This window comes from Camelus dromedarius, chromosome 12 (assembly GCF_036321535.1).
Source record: "Camelus dromedarius isolate mCamDro1 chromosome 12, mCamDro1.pat, whole genome shotgun sequence".
Classification (NCBI taxonomy): Eukaryota; Metazoa; Chordata; class Mammalia; order Artiodactyla; family Camelidae; genus Camelus; species Camelus dromedarius.
The window spans coordinates 12,766,375-12,790,648 of NC_087447.1; the positions used below are offsets into that span (position 1 = coordinate 12,766,375).

At 35.4% G+C, this 24,274-nt stretch overlaps 3 protein-coding genes across 3 annotated transcripts; all 3 read right to left on the reverse strand.

The window, feature by feature from the left end:
* Window positions 1-1,836: 1,836 nt before the first annotated feature.
* Window positions 1,837-2,849, reverse strand: LOC105090077 (olfactory receptor 8K3-like). The gene has a single exon (XM_064491876.1). It carries the CDS (start codon window positions 2,794-2,796, stop codon window positions 1,837-1,839), a length of 960 nt encoding a protein of 319 aa, XP_064347946.1. The 5' UTR covers window positions 2,797-2,849.
* A 10,220-nt stretch (window positions 2,850-13,069) lies between these two features.
* On the reverse strand, window positions 13,070-14,011 carry LOC105090040 (olfactory receptor 8K3). Its single transcript, XM_010981230.3, has one exon. It carries the CDS (start codon window positions 14,009-14,011, stop codon window positions 13,070-13,072), a length of 942 nt encoding a protein of 313 aa, XP_010979532.3.
* A 6,441-nt stretch (window positions 14,012-20,452) lies between these two features.
* On the reverse strand, window positions 20,453-21,394 carry LOC135322649 (olfactory receptor 8K3-like). The gene has a single exon (XM_064492327.1). It carries the CDS (start codon window positions 21,392-21,394, stop codon window positions 20,453-20,455), a length of 942 nt encoding a protein of 313 aa, XP_064348397.1.
* Window positions 21,395-24,274: the final 2,880 nt, after the last annotated feature.

A 24,274-nucleotide genomic window follows, 5' to 3' on the forward strand; every position in this document is an offset into this window, starting at 1 on the left:
TGTACTAGAAATTAGAATAGAACCCCTCCTGTTCCATGACTTTGAGAGCTGTCTTCTTGATAGCATCCCTGTTCAGCTCTCCAGAGGTTACTTTCTCCAGGGGATCCTGAGATACTTGTGGTACCGATTTGTTATTTCCCACACTCTCCTTCTTTCCTAGTGGCACCTTTCTCCAATGAAGAAACCATACGCAGATGCAGTTTGACACTTGGGAATATGATGATTATTGTGGGTCATTAAATATCTAATGAATTGCTTATTCTAAAGATAATATCTAATTTTCAGCTCAAGCTTCTCAATTAGTATTGTTTTTCTCTCTCATTTTTAGTCACTCTTTCAATGACATATTGTGTAGGTTTATCAGTGAAGCTTCTTTCCATGAAGTTGGTAGATATTCCTGAGTTGTATGTTCCTTTCATCTGTCCAGTCACTGTGCTGGGCAGCCATTGGGTATTTCCATGAGTCAGAGCAACACTTAATATGTGTACCTTTTTGGGAGGGTGTTTTTCACATCTTGGTCTATAGATGAATGCTACACCCTAAAATACCATCGTACCCAAACTTTGCACCTGCATGTGACACTCAGGCTTTCCCCACTGTATCATTTAGGAGTACTGTCACCATGCATGTAATGGATCATTTAACAAATCCTATCTCAACAGAGCTTAATTAAAAAAAAATACAGTGATCATATGTTATGCTTTATGGCTTTCATTGTTTAAGTAGCTCAACAGTATTAGAATCAATATATTCTCTTGTCCTTAAGTTAATTTCTCAAGTGGCTGAATCTCACATAAAAAGCTTCTTCAAAGTCTGAGAAGCAGAAGGTGATGGAGAATATTTCCCTCACAGACTTCTCTTTTTTGGGAAAGACCATTTATCTCTTGTATTGTGCCTTACAGAATTCCTCCTACAAATCATTAGGGATATTTCTTAAAATGGAAACTCCCTTGTTTCCTTTTCAACATGCATATTCCTGACAACTTAATATTAATTTTTGACCTCCTTCAATTTATTACAGATCTACTTAGATTTTGTCTTGTCTTCACTTTGCTATGGATTTCTATTTTAACAAGGATACAGAAACAACTGGAATATAACTTTTAAACATGGATAATTACTTTTTTTTGTCAAAAAGACAAGAATATTACAATCTCCTAAACCAAACTGCCAGTTATGAAAAAAAGAACAATGACTTGGGAGAACAAAATGTACAAATCTGGGAGCTTATGAGGGACCACAAAATTTATCTTAATTGGAATATCTTCTGATATCAACAAAATGGACTGGTTGAGACAAAAATCAAGCACAGAATAGAACCTACAGATGTTTGGTGAATCTACTAGTCTCATATACAGAAGTAAAGGAATTGATGAGTAAAGAAGTGGAATCCCAATGTTTAAAATAAGGATATTTGATTAAAGTAATATAAGAGTACTTCAAGTCATCAAATACACAGATAAAACAATGAGAAAGAGTATGAAGGCTAAAACAGAAGGAAAAGAAAGGACTTGGACACACAGACAACACACTCTACAATTTTATTCTAATAGATGAGAAAAATATCAGAATCATTGACAGCTTTCTTCTGGTCTATATCCACCTAACACATCCTACTGTATTATAACATTTACTATACTTCTGTATGTAATTGATAGTTCCCACTCAAGGTAGTCAAATATTTTTACTATTTTGTTCATTAATTTATTTACAATAATTAGAAATACCTGGCATATGTAAGACAATCTATAAATATATGTTGAACTCATTTATGCTCACTATTTCTTTTGGAGGCAAATAGAGCAAAACTTAAAGTCCATAACTAGTTTATAGGACTCATATTGTATGTAAACTTTGAGAAAAATTATTGTATAGTTTTTTCCACGTCCTTTGTAGGGCACATTTCACATCTTTGTTCCTCAAGCTATAGATCAAGGGATTTAACATGGGGATGACAAGGGTATAAAATATAGATGCCACTTTATCAGTGTCAAAGGAATGACTGGACTCTGGTTGCACATACATAAAAATCAAAGTCCCGTAGAACACTGTGACCACAGTCAGGTGCGACCCACAGGTAGAAAAAGCCTTCCTCCTACCTTCAGCAGAGTTCATCCTGAGAATAGACTCAAGAATGAGCAGGTAAGACACGAGAACTATCAGAAGGGATGAAATCAAATCAAAACCAGCTAAAATCAGAATAATCATTTCAGTTTCATGAGTATTTGAGCAGAGTAAAGATATCAAGGGGAGACTGTCACAGTAGAAATGACTGATGACATTGTAGCCACAGAAGGATGAATTAAATACCTTTACAGTGACTAGAAGAGACACAAATGTGCTATAGAGATAGGGGACTGCCACCAGCACCCAACAGACCCTTTGTGACATGATGACTGTGTAGAGCAGAGGGTTACAGATGGCCACATAGCGGTCATAGGACATTGCTGACAGAATAAAAATTTCAGTAACAATAAAAACAAGAAAAAAGGCTAATTGTACAGCACAAGAATAATAAGAGATAGTATTTTGATCCACAACAAAATTTACCAACATTTTGGGTCCAACTGTTGTTGAATAACCTAGATCAGTAAGAGCCAGGTGTCTGAGGAAGAAGTACATGGGTGTCTGCAGCCTGGAGTCCACCTTGGTGAGGATGACCATGCCCAAGTTGCCCACCACTGAGATCATGTAGATGACAAGGAAGAGCCCAAATAACGGAGCCCGCAGCTCAGGGCGGTCTGTGATGCCCATGAGAATGAATTTGTTCACCACAGTTCCATTGTGTGTTTCCATCCAGGTTTTTCAGGAAACCTATTTGGAATAGAGACATCAGCGTAGTCAACAGGTTTTATGTATTATCACTTGGGATATTTTTAGTGTGCAAAGCTAGTGTAATAAATAAGATACATTTAAACTTTCCTATTTAGGATCTTTGAGAATCAGCCCATCTCTTACATATCCTAATATGCATGAATACAGATAGAAACAGAGACAGTCACTGGTTTTCAAATAGAAGTTATTTTACTAACCTAAGAACATTTGTTAATGTCCAGAAGATTTGTTGGTTTTCACAGCTGGGAGGTGGATGCTGTTGGCATATAATTGTTAGAGGTCAGTTATGCTTCTAAACATTCATTCTATAATGACCCATATCAGTCCCAAATCTCAATACTGCTAAGGTTGAAAAGCCAATTTGATATAGATAGATAGACGATAGATAGCTAAAGAGATACATACAGAGATACATAGATAGGTGTAGACACGTAAGATACATAGATACATATAAAGAAAAAAGTTAAAACCTAAAAATTTGAAGGTTACATATGTAAACTATTATTGTGTTGTTCTTTTGGGTTTTCTGTTAGTCATTTACATAATTGCAATCACATAGTGACATGTATAAATTACATTTAATAATATGGCTCAATGCATGTGCCAGTTATATAATCAACTATATTACACAATTAAACAAAAATTCTAATGGAAATGTAGAGCCAGAAACTCCAAAAAGTATTGAATCCACTACACAACACATAGTTCTATAAAATCCTGTATATGAGTGATACAGGCTGAAACAATTAAGACACTTGGCACATATTAGACAGGTGTATAAATAAGAAAACTGTAACAGATTGCAGTGAGAATTGTCTTTATGTGAAGAAACATATGAGACACACACACACACACACATATATATATATCTGTGTTGTAATAACTCCATTTATAGTATATACAAAGGGTTACCAGATTACTTTTGGCAAATAATTTAACTTACATGAAACTTTATTGTCATATACAAAACCAATACATCCTTACAGGATGGTTGGGTACAAAATGAAAAGATTAAATATGTCAATGTGTCTATACTACATGGAAGTTAAGTACATTGGAGTTTTTATTTTTATTCTTTTTAATAGTGACAATAATTAAACTCACAGAGCATTTCTTTACATATTCGTGGGTAAATTCTTCTGCAGTGTGGCATCTTCTCTGCCAGGGCTATGATGATCAACAGGTGAGGAACAGGTCAAGTAGGATGGGATGCCTGTGATGTACTCTAAGCCCTACCCTTTCCCCCTTCTCTGTGACTAAAATTGGACCACCAAGGTGCTATTATTTTGGAATTATTTACCTTTTAAATGTCTTAGCTATTTTAGAGAAGTATGAATGTAAGTTTATTTTGATATAAATTTCTTAAAATATTTGTCTTCCCTTAGAGACATTTTCACCAAAATTGACATTTACTAACTTGTATGTAACAATTCAAACGCACTTTACCATGCAAGAACCCAGAAGTATATGTGGAAATCTGAGCAAACTGAAAGAAAGAGGAGTAATTTGCATTGTTTTTATTTATTGAATGTTATAAAAACCTCCTTTGGATAAAGAGATACTATACTTTAAAATAAAGTGTTTAAATTCCCTGTGTTACACAACACTGTATGGCTGAAATTATGTGCAGTGTAGAATGGCTGTACGTGGGTCCTTGGTTTTTACCTTAAATTCTACATCTTAAGGCCACAGGAGCTCCTTCAAACTGTGATATAATATAAAACACAGATAAACATTTTTATATAATCAAATAGAAATGTGTCTGAATGTCCCTAATAATACACAGATTAAGAACATACCAGAATAAGGTAGATGGCAAATTAGGTAAGAGAATTATTAAATTTAAAATACTGTGAGCCTGAATGTTTTCCTTAAAAAGAATAGAAATTATACTGGTTACAATAAAAACTACAGTGACAGTAGTCTCCGATCTAGAAGAAAATCAATAAAAACACACAATTTTATAACATGAAATATGAAAATGATTATATGAAATTTGCATTTAATGCACTTAAAATATTGCTTATAATTTTGTGACCTCGTGATAGCCTGCCTTACCTGGATGCACACACTCTTCTTATATCAGAAGTATGGGAATGGGTATAGGTAGACAGTCATTACAGAGAAATGTCTTCAATACGATACATTTATTAAGAAGCAATATAAACCTTGTTTTTGTTTTGTTGTTTTGTTTTGCAAATATGTAAGGCTGAGAAAAATCAGACTTGGTAAATTCCAATTTCCCTGTAAGGTAAGAAAAGATGGAAGTCATTATTTTTCTCTCTCTCTCTCTTTCTTACAAGCTATAGCGTTCTACACAAAGACCCAAATAGCTTTTTCATAGTTTAACAACTTTGTTGAACACTGATTGTAATTTTTTTTAAGCTGTACTCCATGAGATAATCATATCTGCTTTCTGCCAGATCATTTGAAATTGAGAAACATGCTGAACATTCTACCATAACCATTAAACTGGGTCCTTAAAAGTCTGCTAATATCCCAGTAATGCTTTTCACATCTCAGTGTGTGGCAGAAGTCCCCTTTTGTCCCTTCAAGGGATCTGGAAAGACTCATACATTTATTTAAATAATCATTAAATATTAAATTGTAATTGGGGGGTCACAAAAAAAGCACCTAGAGCACTAATTAAATAAGAATTTGGGAAGATATCAAAATGAGAGATGAAATATTCACAGCTTCTTAATTTTGCCAGTTTCTAAAAATTCACCTCTAGGCTTCGCTTGCTCTCAGTTTTGGCCTCCATTAGAGACAGTATTGTTTCTGTAAAGGAAATAACATGATGATGTTTCAAAGATACTTTTCGGCATTTAGTCGGTCAACCACTCAAAAAATTAATATGAAGAGAAAGGAAGAGGTGTCCTATTCCAGCTCAGGCATGACGGAGTACGGGAAAGCAAAGAGAAGTTCATCAGAAATGGCCTCATTCTTCTCAGGCTTTGCCATTGGGTTAAAGTGAAATTTTGAAGATGTCACTTTAGCATTGACGGTATTGAAAACTTAAAGGCGTCACATGAAATAGTCCATCATTTTACCTGTAATGATGCCTCTGTCTTGACTCCCTCATGTGTTTCTTACACTTTGTAGTGAGAACAGTTTATGGATTTCTTTCCCCTTTGGAGACTCTCCCTGAGGAAATGCCAAGCAATTTGTTGATTATCCCTAAAGTATTGAGAGCACAACAAAATGTCTGGAGATTGTCCTTTAATTGTCCCAAGTATTGAGAGCACAACAAAATGTCTGGAGATTGTCCTTTAATTGTCCTTTAATTGTCCAATTTGTTTCCAGTGCCTTTTCTTTCTCTCCTTCCTTTCTTCCTTCCTGACTTCCTGTCTGTATTCTTTCCTCCCTTCCTCCTTTCTTCCCTGCCTTCCATTTTTCACTCTTGGTTAAACCAAGCTCCTTTTGTAGCCCTAAGGACACTCGATTAAAGCATTGTGCCTATCGGGCACGCCAGTCAGGAGTCAGCACCTCCACAGTGGTCTTCTCAAACGTATGACCTGTAGAAATGTTTAAACACGGCCTTGTTACATCACTTACACATTTTTAAGGAATTAAAATAGCACATGATGCTGCTATGAGGTGTTGCCTCCTGGCTTTGTTGCCCATGTGACTGTTTTTACTTGTCCCTCAGAGACAGAAAAGAGTCACTGTTACTTCTCATTTCATTCTGACTTTCTCTCATAGGTCTGTTCACCACTTCTGTGCTGCTGCTTTTCCCCTTGACTGCATAGTGCACCGTTAGTTATTCCATTCTGTGCAGCCCCTTTCCAGTACAGACCTATTCCATCACCACAAGTGCCCTTGCCATGGAATTACTCCCAAAGACAGCCTAAGAAAGCAAAGACCTTCATGTGCCTCCAGCTGTAGAAGCACTAATCTGAGATAACAGGTAGGCGACAGTGGGATGGGACTGTCCCAGCACTAAGAAGGCAATTATGATCGAAATGACAAAGTCCCCTTATGGACTGAAAAGTTTTCTTGAGGCTAATTTCCCTAAGAATTGGCAAAAGTGCTGGCTGCCTGTCATTTCATGTCTCCGGCCCCAGCCAGTCAGCCTCCCAATGCAAGCCAGACATCCTGCACCCTCAGCTGGCAGAAACCTGGGGGGACATTCCTGCTGGTTACAAGCTCTCAGGACACATAAAAAGGCGTGTGGGGCCAAATGACATCCTTCAAAGTCCAGTGACCCCCGATTCTGGGCTCTCAGATGTCTGCCTGTGATCCCGCAACACAGAAGTACATTCTTTACTGGGTGTTTGTGCCCCAACAAACTAACAGCCCTAGGTAATGCCTAACCTCACAGCTGCTCAGGCTGGCCTGTTTCAGCCCACCTTATGAGAGTCCTAAACCCCACTGCCCTTCACAGACCCTAAATGTCTTACCTCTCCTACAACCAATCAGAGCCTTGTGCACAAGCTGATCATGCACCTGTGACCCTCCCCTATGAAAGACCCCAGAAGCTGGCCCTCGGTGCTCACACAGGCCCCTCTCATCTGTGTGGCTGCTGTCGTCTCCGACTGCACCCCTCGTAAACTCCTTTACTCTTCTCCTCCTTCATCTTTGGTAGATTCTTTCACCTCCAGAGACACCGGCCCGCTGTGTTCCCCAACAAGGAGTGTTGCTGAACGCAAGTTCTTGTGCCTGATGCACAGTGAGGCCAAATCGACCTAAACATTGGGGTCTGGAGCAGATCTGTTGCAGGGCTGAGCAAGGAGGACTGGTGGTTCATGCTCAAAAGATGTGAAATTCCCTGGCAGTTTGCAGGGAAGAGTTTTTATAGGCAAAATTGGAGGGAGAGCCACAGGGTGTGTGGCCCTTCTCTGATTGTTTTGTGGTGAGATAACAGGTGTTCTAGGAACCTTGCGCTCAGCCTGAATTTGCCTTCCTCCACCTGGGTGGGGGCCTTAGTCCTGCAGAAGAACACAAAGGTACATTACTATCTGCGTATGTCTCTTGAGGAGGAACCAGGACCCTGCTTATCTGTGCACTATTGTTTCTTGGCTGCTGCTCCTTTGTGTCTGTGTTCCCTCACATCCCTGGTTAGTAATTGTTTGAATCTACCCTTTGGAACCCAGGCTGAAGCCTTTTCCCTACAAACATGGGATGGGGGAAACAGAAAGGCTTTTGTATCCAAGAGGGACCCACTGGGTCTTGCTCTGTTTCAAGAGACCCTCATTTATAGATTTTCCTCCTTATGGTAAACAACACAAAAGACAGAGACAAAGGAAAACAATGACAGTTTCTGGGAAGCTAACAATCAGTGATAAATCAAGGGCATCCGGAACCAAATTCACATGGGTCACAACTCAAGGAACTAATTCTTAGAAATTCATTTTCTCATGTCCGAATTTGGAAAAGAAGGGACAAAAGGAAAATTTTGTCTTCCTCTCTTAACTTGGCACTGCAGGCAGAGACCTGAGAGAATGACGTGGTAAGAATATTTACCTTTGATGGCTTTAGATCACAGGAAAAACTTATGTGCTTATTTACCATCTTTCTATGTTATTTGATAAAGCAATTGTTCAAACATTTTACCCGTTCTGGAGATATTATTATTTACTATTATTGTTTTGTGATTTCTCTACATATTATGGAACAATCCTTTTATGAAATAGGTTACCTGAAAATAATGTTTTCCAGAATGTAAGTTGTTTTTACATCCTCTTAAGTGTATCTTTTGAAAAATAAAAGATTTAATTTTGAAGTTTTCTAATGTATCAAGTTTTTATTTTATTGATTTTACTTTTGTTGTTTTATCTAAGAAGTCTTTACATTTCCCAAGTCATGAATATTTTCTACTATGTTTTATTCTGAAATTTTTAGACTTTTCAGTACTACATTTACATCTATGATACACTTTTTTGTGTCTCTTTGTATGAGTTATAGATCAAAGTTCAATATTTTGCATACGTATATCTAATTAGTCTGTCCCTATTTGTTGAAAAGTTTATCCTTTCTTCATGAAATGCCCTTTTCCTTTTGCCTTGTAGAAAATTTGTTGCTCATCCAGGCATGAGTCTGTTTCAGGTCTATCAATCTTGTTTCATTGATCTGTTTGTCATTTCTTATACCAGTACCACTTTTAAAAAAATAACTATAGCTTTGGAATATGACTAGACACTATTTAGTGTTCTCTTAGTGTTTGCATTACATTACTTCTTTTTTTCTAAGTTAATTAAGCTATTCTAGGTTTTTTTTGCATTCATTTATATATTTTGGTTTCAGCTTCTCAATTCCTACCAAAAAAAAAAAAAAAAAAATGCCTGTTTGGATTTTTATTGGATTCGCATTAAGAAAAATGTAGTATTTTAACAATATTGAATAACCCAGCAAATAATTATAGTATGGCTCTCATTTATTTCGTGTTAGTCTTCTTTAATGTTTTTCAGAAATGTTTCCTAATGTTTAGTGTACAGGCCTTACAAATTTTTTTCAGATTTATCTTTAAGTATTTTATAGTTTTGATACATTTGTAATAGGTACTTGAAAATTCCACCTCTAATTTTTGATTGCTTATGTACAGAAATTTAAAAAAAAATTGTGTGCGGATCTTTCTTTTGAAATCATGCTAAATTCACGTTAGTTCAATTTTTTCTACAGATTCCATTAGATTTCCACCTCTATAATCTTGCTCTGTATCAATAAATACAGTTTAACTTCCTGCTTTCCAATCTGACTTTTTCTCTTCTTTTTCCTTGCCATATTGTGTTGGGCATGTCAACTAAAAAAAAAAAAAAAATGCAAAACCTAAAAATTGAGAATTCTGTTTTACTCAACAGACTTGCTGAGGACCTAAGCCTGAAAGACAGCCTCTCAGATAGTTCTGAGGGACTGCTCTAAAGTTAAGGAAGTAGCTAATACATATAGGAGGTTTTGGTAACAAAAACCAGGTAGTCAGGAACAGCAAAAGATTACTTTGAGTTAAAGAAAAACAAACACTTCAAATTAATGAATTTAGTGCTTTCCTATGTGTGGGAAAGATGCCGGAGGCTGGGCTCATTGAAATCATTACTTGATGTGCACCTTCACTACCTAGGGCCAGTATCCTGCTCTTCTCCATCCTGAGTTCCCTCAGGGCACACAGCTAGGGGTGGCTGCAGTGGCTGATGGCTTGATGGCTGCACCATACTTTGTTTGCTGATATGGCAGGGGACAGACTCATTCACAGATATAACCTCCAGTACCATTTGAATGTAGTTGAAAAGAAGAGGCTTACTTGCCTTGGTTCTGATTTAATGAAAATGTATTTGAGTTTTTAATATGATATGTGATGTTCCCTGCAGGTTTTTCACTGGTTCCCTTTTATCAGTTTTAGGGAGTTCCATTTATTCATTTGGTCAAAGTTTTTATTCCTAAAACATATTGAAACTTTAACATGTTTTGCTGAATTTATTGAGATGTCAGAAAAATTTTTCCTTTTTACTCTCTTAATATGGTAATTTTAATTTTGAATGATAAAGCCCATTTCTGGGATAAGGCTAACATGGTACATTGTTGTTTCTACATATTGCTAGATTCAATTTGCTAGAATTTTTATTAAAATTGTTGCATAATGGGCATAACTTATACTGCTGTGTTTTCTTATAATGCTATATTATATTCTAATATTCTTCACAATATCAAATGAAACATTTCAGTTGTGTTCCAATTTCTGATTTAATTTTTATATTTTGTGTAAAAATATACAACTTACTAAGATAAATTATATGTGTACTTAATAATGAAATAGAAAATAACCTTTAAAATGAATAATATATAATAACAAAATTTGTAAATCTTGAAACATTTTGGTCTTTCTTATTGTTTATCATTTGAAGGAGTATAAAAGCCACATCAAGATTTATTTTAGAAATGAGAGATTGTGTTATGTTTAGTCATAGTTTATTTGTTTTTCAAATCCACATATTAGAGGGTTTTTTTTCCTTTTCTTACAAGAATGTTAATAAAAAATCACTGAAAATAACTTGAGGACGTGACTAAGAAGTATTAATTAAACATTTTCATAATCTAGCAGTCACCAATAACTAATGTTAGCATTTCACTGTATATCTGTCCAAGGTACATTTTCTGGAAACCAAAATTTATTTGTCTACATTTATCTTTGCAAAGATTGTTGCTGCAGAATAGCTGCTGTGCCCTGAAAGCCAGATGCAGACTTGGAGGCAGAGTTTTGGGGAAAAAAAGAACAGCTTTATTGCTTCGCCAGGCAAATGCCTTAGAGACTGTGCATCTGTCTTGGAGTTAAGGCCTTGAAGTTTTGAAGAAAAACTAGATGGAACAGAAAAGGTAATAACAACCAGGAGACTTACAGGGCACTGCTACATTTCTCTTAACCTTGATGAATCTTTCTGGCATCATGGGGGAACTGTGGAGGGTCTGACCATTCTTCTGAGATTATCTATCAGCTCATGAGCTTCTTCCTGGAGTGTATCCTCTGGATTAAAACTGTTGTAAAGAATGTAAGGGAGAAATTGGGGGATTGCTTAGCACAAAAGCAGTAAGGGAGAGAGAGCAAATTGCTGGATTTCCTGGAAAGAATCCACAAACAGTTTTAACATCAGGGAAGTTAGTTCATTTCCTACTCCTTCAAGTTCATCCTCAGTACATATTTTTTCTTAATAATTAAAATAATCAACTATTTAAACACTTTATTATTATTTAATCTCATTTGCAAATATACATGTAATTTTTTAATTCCAATGATTTATTCTTATTTAAATTTGATTGACTACATAGAAAATTTTATCCCATGATGGTGGACAATCAGTCCAGTCTCTCTATTATGTAAATAAAGTTTCATAAATGTTAAAAATATTACAATTAAACAAAAAGGTGGAAATTTAGAAGGGCTAGAAGATGTTTGTTGAGAAACATAACATATAAATACAATTGCTACGTATCTTACTACATTTTCACTAGAAATATAAGGTAGACGAAATCATGGGATTCTCCCCTTTGCTTCCTACAGGGAGTTTATCAAACCAAGACAGTCAAACACTAGATCCTAATAAAAGATATTGCACACTCATAGGAACCAATATTTAACCCAATAAGAGGCAACAAACCTAGTTCAATAGAGCAGATCTCTCATGCAAAGATACAGAAATGATGGAAAAGCAATTTTAATCAAGAAGTATTTTTTTTTCAGAGAGATAAGGAAATGTAGCAATCCTATTAGACACAAACAAACAGTTAGAAATCAAGATTCCTATGAAATGTAAATAAACATTTTTAAAATTGGAAGCTTCCATGGAGGACCTCAAGAAATTTCTTTTTGTTTTCTTCCAGCTTTACTGACAGAATTGACAGATAATAACACTGATATAGTGCAATATGATTACAATTTAGCATTAGCTAACACCTCAGATCACATGATTACCATTTCTTTTTTGTGGTGACAATTTTTAAGACCGATTCTCTTAACAACTTTCCAGTACACAGCACAGTACTGTTAATTACAGTCAAGAAAACATGTCTTAATTGGCATTTCCACTTCTGTAGAGACACAGACTGACTTAGATTACGAAGATGTGCTGACTTTTGTGAGTTACTGAATCCCTGAGTAAGTTGAGCTAATAGACTTTGCAGGACGTAGATATGAAAACAACTGCACTGATGAGAATAGAACAGGATCCTAAGATCCCCCATGTGGTATGGGAGCATCTGAACAAATTCAGATGATTGATGTGTTCAAATCATTACACTACAATGAGCCTCTTTGAAACCACAATAAGTTCAAGTTTAACACATGCCTTAGACGAGTATGAAGCCAAAACAGAAGGGTGTACTTACACAAAAACACATGCACCTGCCCAAATATACGTGTAGACAAGGGGAAGTTTATTCTAATAGTTGAAAATAACAATAATCATCTGAACTCCCCTTTTGTACCTACTATTCATCCTCACGCCCATCTGGTATACCCAATCTCCTTATCTGCTCTTAGAGTCTGTAACGTCCTCATGCATTCTGAGGTATGATAAAATTTACTTAATTATATTTATAATTCATCTTTCCTCATCAAGGAAGGCAGACAGTGTTTGCAGTTTTATGTGCTAATGTATGTACAATGCATAGAAGTGTGACTGGCACATAGAAGACCATCTCTATATGGGTTTTGAACATATTTGTGCTTGTTACTCCTTTTGGAGACACATGGAGCAAAGTTTGAAGCCTGCAACCTAATGCACAGGATTCCTACAGTACATAAACTTTAAGAGAAAACATTGTATAGTTTTTTCCACGTCCTTTGTAGGGCACATTTCACATCTTTGTTCCTCAAGCTATAGATCAAGGGATTTAACATGGGGATGACAAGGGCATAAAATATAGATGCCACTTTATCAGTGTCAAAGGAATGACTGGACTCTGGTTGCACATACATAAAAATCAAAGTCCCGTAGAACACTGTGACCACTGTCAGGTGGGATCCACAGGTAGAAAAAGCCTTGTGCCGACCTTCAGCAGAGTTCATCTTGAGAACGGATTCAAGAATGAGCAGGTAAGACACGAGAATTATCAGAAGGGAGAAAATCAAATTAAAACCTGCTAAGATCAGAATAATCAGTTCAATTTCATGAGTGTTTGAGCAGAGCAAAGATATCAAAGGAAGACTGTCACAGTAGAAATGCTTAATGACATTGTAGCCACAGAAGGATAAATTAAATATCTTTACAGTGACTAGAAGAGAAACAAATGTGCTGTAGAGATAGGGGACTGCCACCAGCACCCGACACACCCTTTGAGACATGACGACTGTGTAGAGCAGAGGGTTACAGATGGCCACGTAGCGGTCATAGGACATTGCCGACAGAATGAAAAGTTCACTAATGATGAACACAAGAAAGAAAGCTAGTTGTGAGGCACAGAAATAATAGGAGATTTTATTTTGATCTGCAACAAAGTTTACCAACATTTTGGGTCCTACGGTAGTTGAATAACCCAGATCGGTAAAAGCCAGGTGTCTGAGGAAGAAGTACATGGGTGTCTGCAGCCTGGAGTCCACCTTGGTGAGGATGACCATGCCCAAGTTGCCCACCACTGAGATCACATAGATGACGAGGAAGAGCCCAAATAACGGAGCCTGCAGCTCAGGGTGGTCTGTGATGCCCATGAGAATGAATTTGCTCAGCACTGTTTGATTGTAGTTTTCCATCCAGACTTATTAGAGAAGGTATTCTGAATAGAGACATCAGCATAGTCAATAGATTTTATGAATTATCTCCTCTGAGATGTGTTAGTATGCAAAGCTAGTGTGAATAAGATTCATTTAAACATTCCAGGTTAGAATATTTGAAAATAGACTCATCTGCCAGACATTAAAATCTAGAGATAGAAAAAAATATGGAAATAGATCAGTGGTTCTCTAATGTAGTGATTTTACTCCTCAGATAATATTTAATGGTTTGAGGCCAGTTAAGCTGTTCAGTATTTCACTGTATTTACTTTCCAAACTGTAACAATATTCAGCCAGTGGTCACAATTGTATCAAAGCTGAGAAACCCTGATGATACACATATAGACAGATATAGAGAGACAGACAGACAGAGTTACATAAATATGGATAACAAAACAAAAAAGAAAGCACAATAAAACAATGTTAAAGCTTCACGTATTAAATATATAGGCAGTTATTTAACCATTCTTTAAAATTTTCCTTTTACTATTTATATGGTACAATCACATAATGACATTTATAAAATGCATCAATAATAGAACATAATACATATGACAATTATATAATAAAAATTTCAAACCACAAATTCCAAAAGTTCATTTAACCCACTACTCAAAACATAGTCCTATGAAAGATTTTATACCTTCAGGTGGTACTGGCTGAAAAGTTAGTGCTTGGCAGATACGGATAAGTGTATGAATAAGGAAAGTATAATGGGTCTCAGTTGGGATTATTTTTGTGTATATGGTGAAACATACTGGGAAATATGTGTATGTAAATACAGTTTCTGCCGTACCTTATGTATGGTATAGACAAAGGGTTAATTGGGCAAATAGTGTAAATTATCTAAAACTGTTTGTTCTCCTATACAAAGCAAAGTATTTTGCAGGATTGTTGGAAAGGATAAAGATTCCATGATTCAATGAGTCTCTGTTACCTGGAAGTATTTTTCAAATGTCAAATATATAGTTCTTTGTTTTTTTCTTTTTTAATAGTGATGGTAACTCTCCTGGAAAAGGTTTTATATATAAATTCATTCTCTGGAATGTGACTCCTTTGGCGGAGCTATAGTGTTGGATAGGTGAGGAATTGGAAGGCTGTAACACATGCAACTTACCCCAGTCCCTACCCCCTATTCACGAGTAAACTTGAACAATTGAGTTGTTATTCTTTGGGATTACTTATCTTCTAATTTTAATCCATTTTACCAGCATTTTAATGCAAGTTCTTTTGATATAAATTTGCTTAAAATATTTTTCCCCTTGCAGCATTTTCATTAAGATTGAAATACACTACCTTGTGTGTAACAAATCAGAAGCACTATGTCATGCAAGAAACTAGGGAACTACAAAGAAATCTGGGCCAACTGGGAGGAAAAGAGGTCACTGGTAGTGGTTTTACATAGTGAAGCTTTGTAAAAATTCCCTTTGGATTATGGGATACAATACTTTTTTTTTTTGATACAATACTTTAAAGAAAAAAATGTTTAAAATCATGATGATGCACGATACCATAGACACAAGATAAAACGCGCCAAAGATGAGACATACATGGATTCCTAGATGTGATTTGAAATCCTTCTGCACATTAAGCCCACAGGAACTCTTTCAAACTATGATAAAGCACATAAGTCAGATAACCATGTATATAATGACATGAAATGTATCTAAAATACCTTAAAAACCCACAGATAAAAAATTAGAGAATAGTAGGAGGTGAATCACATGTTAAGGTAAGATAATTATTTTTGGTTTAAAACTTCCGGGCATCAGAGCTCCTGGGTTTTTGTTGTTGTTATTGTTTGTTTTTTATTTTCTCTCTTTTTTTTTTTTAAGGAATAGAAATTATTCTTTTTAAATGAAATTGCAAATCAAGAGTCTCTGAGTGGGCTCTAAGCAGACAAAAATATAGAATTTCACCACATTAAATATAAAGGTAATTACATGCAATTTACGCTAAATTACTGAAAATGTTGCTTCTAAATTAGTGATCTTCTGCTATTCTACACTGCCTTGAAGCACACACTTTTTTTTTTTTTTAAGAAACCTGGAAATGTGCATCAGTAGACTGTAATATTAGAGAAATAGTAAACCCAATAAAGAGGGGGATAAATCTTGGTTTTTGCTTGTTTTTTTTTTTTGTTTGTTTGTTTGTTTTCTTTTCTTTTCTTTTCTTTTTGTTTCCCTTTACTATCATGGAAGGCTAAAAAAGCAAACAGCACATGGTAAGTACCAATTTTCCCATAAGGTAAGGGAAGATAAAATCATTTTCCCACACCGGCTTTTGAGTTCGATGGAAAGAACCAAATTGTTCTTTCACAGTTTAGTATCTCTGTTGAATATTCAGTTTTTATTTTTTTGAAGCTATACTCTTTGAGATAATTATATCTGGTTTCTGTCAGATCTCACTAGACAATGAAGCATATGCTGAATATTGCATCATTAACATAAAACTGGGTGCTTAAAAGGCTCCTAGTGTCCCAGTAAAGCCTTTCCCACCTCAGTGTGAGGTGGCAACCTCTTTTTTCCTCATCAAGTTATCAAATGAGAATTCTCTTTCTATGGTTATTTAAATGATCATTTAAAGTTAAATTACCTTTGAAAGGATTACAAAAACAGTCCAGCATCACTAAAAGAGTATTTGGAAGGACATCAAAATGAGAGACTGAATACCTGCAGTTTCTTAATTTTGGCAATTAAAAAATTTCGCACCTCTCTTTTTTAATGGAGGTGCTGGGGATCGAACCCGGGACCTTGTACATGCGCTCTACCACTGAGCTATACCCTCCCCCATCACCTCCCTTAAAAGAAGTATTTTACAAACAATACGACAATGATTCAAAGAGGCATATGAGCATTTAGCCTCTCAATCCATGTGACAGTATTCAACAATTTAGAAGAAAGAAAGAGTTCCTATTCTTGCTCTAGCATTATGGCTGTTAGAAAGAAAACAGGACTGAATCAGAAATGGGCACATTTGGCTTTGGCTTTGCCGTGGAATTAGAGTGGAACTTGGCAAATGTCACTGAGACAGTGCGGATATTGGTAGCATACGGTACCACGTGAAATATGCTATCATTTTTACCTTTAATGAAGCCTCTGTCTTGACTCCCATATGTATTTCTTAACATGGCATATTGAGAACAATTTATATATTTTGTTCACCTTTTGAGACTCTCCCGGAGGAGATGCCAAGCAATTTGTTGATTATCCCTAAAGCACAGGAGAGCACAGCAAAATGCCTGGAGGTCGTTCAATAATTGTCAAGGACAATTTGTATTCACCAGTGAGTAAATGTATTATTTGTTTAATTCCTATTTTTCACTCTTAGTTAACTTTCCATTTGTACCACACAGGACTCGTGAGTAAATGGTTGGATGTTTAGGACCAGATGATCAAGAGCGCCTGAACCCACAGAGGTCTCCTCAAGTGGGTAACATGGTGGAGAAGTGTTAAATTCTGTCCTATTACATTCTTTGAAAAATTTAAATAGAGTAAAAATGATGCATTAGGGAAATGTGACCTGTTATTTCCTTGATTTCAGTTGTTTTTGTTGTTTTCCTTCCCTCTGAAGCAGGCATCTGTTACTCATTTTTCCTCACTTCATAGAGTGTTGCCATCTTTGACTAGTTACAACTTCTCTTTTGATATGTTTTTTCCGTAATTGCATGTTGCAGCATTTCATTTATTCCATTCTGTGCAATTCCTACTCCAATTTTTCTTTCCCACCTAGAAATGTTCTACTAATCTACGAACTCAGTATATCTTACAGTTCATTCAGATCTTCGATTTATTAATCAGCCTACTTTTCCACATACATATCCTGCACATTTTCTGAGTTTCTTACTATTTCATTACACTTGTGTGATTGTAAGTTGTACATGTATATACAAGTGAGTATATACATATATATTTTGATTTCTGCATGTTATTTATATACATATATAAATTAACATCTTGCTGAACTCACTTTGTGGGGAGAATTCCTTGAGATTTTTCTATTCAACAGCATGTTGTTTGCAGTTACAGACCATCTTACTTCTTCTTTTCCAAGATGATGACTTTTATGCATCCCCCCCTTTTTTTTTTGTACTTTCTGGGATTTCCTGTTTGATCTGCTTTATACAACGATAGATGTATGCATTTTAGATTTTTTTGTAATTTAATTTTGGATTATTTACTCTTTTAAGTCAGCATCCTTTCCTCTGCATAATAATTTTGAAAGTCATCCATGTTTTCATTGTACCAATAATTCACTACTTTTTATAGCTCTGTGATATTCACTTGCTTGGATAGCCCACAATTTGTTTATCTATTCTCAAGTGGATGAACTTCTGGATTGTTTTCAGTGTCTGACTGCCACAAATAAAGATTATATGGACATTTGCATACATGTATTTGTAATGAAATGTGCTTTCATATCTTGTGGGTAAATACAGGGCAGTGGAATAGCTAAATACTATGTTAGAGTCATGTTTAATTTTTAAGACAGTGAATCTTAAATCAGATGGTTTACAATATTTATATATCATTTTATTTTCTATCAGTAATGAATGAAAGTTCCTTCACACAGAAACAACTAGATACTCTACTTGAATATAGTTTTATCTCATTAAAATTTAAATGAAAATTATTTAGTGAATAATGAGACTGAATGACTTTTTATGTTATGTACCAGTTCCTGATTTTTACATTTAATATTCTATGGAAAATATATTTTCTGATACAAATTATGTATCTATTTGATAATGAAATAAAGACCAATTTTTGAATGAATGAAATATTTTTCAAAATATGTAAATCTTAATGCATTTTTTCTTTTTGTTTTATAACCTGAGGGATAATCAAAGATACTCCATTATTTATTTTAGACATGAGATACTGGGTTGCATTTATTCACAGTTTGTTTTTTCAATCCATATATTACTAACATTGTACTGTATTTTTGTCCAAGATACATAATCTAGGAAACACGTTTTTAAAAAATGTTTATGTATGCATAGCTCATACTTAGGTATATAATTTTTCTTAATAATTAAAAAATAAACTGTAAAAATGCCAATAATATTTACCTCATTGACTATATATCTTTATGAATTATTTTTATTCAAATTTGATGGGCTTCACTGATAATTTTATTCCACAATGATGAACTCAGAAAACAGTTCAGTATCTCTATGATGTAAATAAGTCTATTGAATATTAAAAAGTAATACAAATGAACAAACAATAAGAGAATTTAATGAGGGTCCAAAAGACATGACAACTTTATAAATGACTACATATTACACTGCACATTCACTAGAAATACAGTATCATCCAAATCATGGAATCATCTCATTTTGCTTCTTCCAAGTATGGTCATCAAGTTGATGTAGTCAAACAATGAATCTTAATCAAAACATAGTGACCCTCATTCACATCAAATTCGTGGAAAGGCAGCCAAATTAAAGCGAGGCAACACCCCAATTTATCCCAGAGCAGACCTCATAAGCAAGAAGACAAAAACAACTGGAAAATGACTTTTAAACAAGAATTATTCTTATTTTTCAGAAAGATTAAAAAAGAAGGTAACAATCCCTTAAACAAAAGCAAGTGGTTAGGAATGAAGATCAGTTGGTAAGAAAAATAAAAAGTAAAAACCCAGGAAGCTTCTATGGCAAACCACAAGAAACAGAGCTCAATTGGTATATCCATTTTTATAAACAAATGGAATGATTTAGACAAACTTAGCTGTTGTGTTGGTCTGGGTCGCTGAAATGCCAAGTATGTTGAGTTAATCAACTATCTAAGGTTCATATGTGAAAGTAATGATACTGATGAGAAAAGAGCAGGACACAAAGATCCCCTTGTGGGAAGGAGACATTGAGCAAATTCAGATGAGTTCAGATTAACACAATACACTGAGCCTCCTTGAAACTAACATCAAGTGTGTTTTAACCCACCGTATAGAAACGAATGAAGGCTAAGCAGAAAGCATGTGCTTACAGGAAAGCAAACATACATACACACTAATATGCAGGCACTGGAACTTCTATTCTACTATTAGAGAATAACATAAGTCATTTTAATTCCCTGTCTGTACCAGCTAATGTTTTTCACTCCCACGGATCATACCCACACTCTTTGCCTGTGGCTATAGTCTAACCCATATAATGGGACTCCCTAACCCATTATACTGTAGCAGTAAGTTACCTAATTATTATGTTTATAATACATCTCTTCCATCAAAAAAGGAAAAGATATTTATTGTTCATTAACTAATGTATTTAGAGCACTTAGAAGTATGGCTGGTGCTTAGAAGTCAATCTCTAAATATATGTTGAACTCATTTATCCTTGCTTTTCCCTCTGAGGGAGCACATAGCAATGCTTCATAATGTTCATAGCCTAATTCAGAGGAACCACATAGTAAAATGAATTTAAGAAAAGATATTGCATATTTTTCTCCATATCCTATTAGCAGCATATTTTACATCTTTGTTCCTCAAGCTATAGATCAAGGGATTCAACATGGGGATAATGAGGGTATAAAATATAGAAGTCACTTTGTCAGTATCAAAGGAATGTCTGGACTTGGGCTGCAAATACATAAAGAATAAAGTCCCATAGAACACTGTCGCCACTGTCAGGTGGGATCCACAGGTAGACCAAGCCTTGTGCCGACCCCCAGTGGAGTTCATCCTGAGAATGGTTACAAGGATACACAGGTAAGAGACAAGAACCACCAGAAGGGATGAAATCAAATTAAACACTGAGAAAATCATAATAATCAATTCAATATCCTGCATATCTGAGCAGAGCAAAGATAACAAGGAAAGACAGTCACAGTAGAAATGACTGATGACATTGTAGCCACAGAAGGATAAATTAAATATCTTTACAGTGACTAGAAGAGACACAAATGTGCTATAGAGATAGGGGACTGCCACCAGCAGCTGACACACCCTTTGTGACATGATGACTGTGTAGAGCAGAGGGTTACAGATGGCCACGTAGCGGTCATAGGACATTAGTGACAGAATGAAAAATTCACTAATGATGAACATAATGTAGAAAGCTCCTTGTGTGGCACAAAAGTAATAGGAGATTGTATTTTCATCCACAACAAAACTTGCTAACATTTTGGGTCCCACGGTTGTTGAATAACCCAGATCAGTGAGAGACAGATGTTTGAGGAAGAAGTACATGGGTGTCTGTAGCCTGGTGTCCACCATAGTGAGGATGACCATGCCCAAGTTGCCCACCACTGAGATCATGTAGATGACGAGGAAGAGCCCAAATAACGGAGCCTGCAGCTCAGGGCGGTCTGTGATGCCCATGAGAATGAACTCGCTCAGCGCGGTTCCATTGTGCGTTTCCATCCAGGTTTATCAGAAAGCCTACCCTGCATAAAGACATCAGCACAGTCAACAGCTGTTGTGTAGTATCAGCTGGTCGTGTTTTAGGACGCTGAGCTAGAACCAATATGACAAGTCCAAATTTCCAATTCGGGGTATTTTAAAATAAACCCGCCTGCCACAGTAAACATGTATTACAATGATAGATAGATAGATAATCAGTGATGATAGAGATGGGGCTGGAGACAGAAATAGATCAGTGGTTTTTCAATCGGGGATGATTTGTAGCCCAAAGAACATCTGGAAATCTTTTGAGGCAGTTTGATTGCCACAAGCAGAGTGAGTGAAAGAGGGGAGCTACTGGCATCTGATGGTTGGAGTCTAGTGATGCTGCCATTTGTTCTGCTACATTAGGACTACACCCCCACACACTACAACACAGTTTTATCAAAACCAAAATGTCAATAAGGCCAAGATTTACAAACACTTACATAGACAGATATAGATAGATATAAATACAGATGTAAATACAGATATAGGCAGTAATTTTTTTGAATGGTAAAAAAATATATATGAATATCCCTAATAAGCTGCTAATTAAAAAAATACCAGAATAGAAGGAGGATGGCAGGGTAGAGTAAAATGATTAGTGGTTTAGAAAATTGACTATCAGCGTTTCAAAAGAAAGAGAAAGAGAAAGAAAGAAGGGAAGAAGGAAAAAGAAAAAGGGAATTGATACCGGTTACAAGGAAAATATGTGTCCAGTGTCTCTTAGTGAGCCATAAGAAAGGGAATAGAAAAATACAGCACTAACAGCATTCAATTATGTATCTATACTGTATATGTTTACAGAAAATCCACCTTTTTCTCACATAAAACATGGCTTATAACCTTGTGAGTGTCTGATATCCTATCCCCATGTGCTTACCTCTCCATGTCAGAAATACTGAACTACTCTTAAAAATATTTAAATCAAAGAAATAAGAAGCAATATAAATCTTGTTTAAGTACAATGATGAAAAGCTAAAGAAAAATTGTATTAAATGCTGATTTTCCAGTAAAATAAGAAACGTTACAGTTTCTGTCACCATTTTTAGACATCTATGGACAGCATCAAATTACGTTTTCAAACTATACTATCTGTGTTGATTATCTGACTATTATTTTTAAGGCTTTGTATCTTTTGAGAAAATTGAATGTGTTTCCTTCAGATTCCACTGGAAACCACACATGCTGTATATTGGAACATCACCTTAAAACTGGATACTTAAAAGTTTTCTGAACACCAAAAGTTATTTTTCATATCAATGTAAGATTTTGCTCATTTTGCTCATCAGAATTTCAGGAAAAATATCACATTTATAGATTCTTTAATTTGATATTAATTATTAGAATATTTTGAGATGAAAATAAAAAGAGCCACAGTTACCAACTGACTAAAGATTTAGAAAGACATCAGACGAGAACCTGACCACCTGCAGCTTCATGATTCTGCCATAATTTTTATTATTTATTCCTGGCTCTTTATTTAGCCTTTCTTGTTCCATGGTTTTGTCCTTTCTTAATCATATGATTAAATATTTATATAGAATATAAATATTACATGAACAACATGGCACTGACATTTCAAAGATACTCATTAGCATTTGTGAAAATATTTGAACAATTAATCTGAAGGGAAGGGGGGAAGTCCTGTTCTGCTCAGGCATTATTAATAGTAGGATGTACATGGAACTAGAAGTCCTCATATTTTGCTGTGCTTTGTCACAGAATAAAAGTGTTATCTTGCAAATGACTCCGAAACTATTCAGATACAAGTATAATATGATGCCCCATGAAATATACTGTTTACCTGTAATGGAACCTCTGACTTGGCTTCCCCATGTGCTTCATAAGGTGCGTAGTGAGATCAATTTATTCATTCTTTTTCACCCTTTGAGACTCTCCCTGAGGAGACCCCAAGCAATTTCTTGATTGTCCCTGAAGCACTGAGATCACAACAAAAAAAGGGAGAGTGTGTTTATTAGTCCAGAACAATTTTACACACCAGTGAGTTAGATGTATTTTTGTATGTGTATTACATTTCTACCTTTTACTCCTGTAATTTTCTTTTTTTCCTGACTCTGATGTTTATTTATTTTTTGCCCATGTGGTTAGACTATGCCACCCAGTTGTTTGGTCAAACATCAGTCTAGATGTGGCTATGGGGATATTTTTCAAATGTGATTAACTTTTAAAGCAGTAGATTTTGAGTACAGCCAACTTCCTTCCAGAATGTGGGTGGGTCCTTTTCTATCAAGAGTAAAGACTGAGAACCCCTAAAGAAAAAGGAATTCTGCTTCCAGATTGCCAGAAAGAAATTCTGCCTCAGTTTCCCGCACCTGTGCTCAGCATCCACCCTTGCTATCTGCCAGGCCCCAGAATCACATTGTATAATCTTACACGGTCCTGTGTGGATATTGATACAGCTACAACTACACTTAAAATGATACTTATTTCCATTCTTAAGTGCTCACACAGCAGTGAGATCTCTTGATAAGAACAAATATAGTGTGTCAATGAATTTTGTTAACTATTTCAGATTAATTATATCAAAACGCTCTTCCACGAGTAAATATACAAGTTTTCCTCTATGACAGTTGCCTAAACTATGTTCTCTCTTGTTAGTTATTACTACAAGGTGTGTGTATCTATTATTGACTTCTTCTTGTTTTTGGTGTGATTTTTGGTAGGTCTAGTAATTAAATAAACACTTTATTGAGGCATCTTTGAATATAATAAACTGCACGTATATAAACTGTAAAATTTGATGTTTTGACATATGTATGCATCTGTGAAACATTAGAACAATCTTGATTAAAGAGCATACCTATCACCCCTAAAGTTTCTTAGCATCTCTGTAGT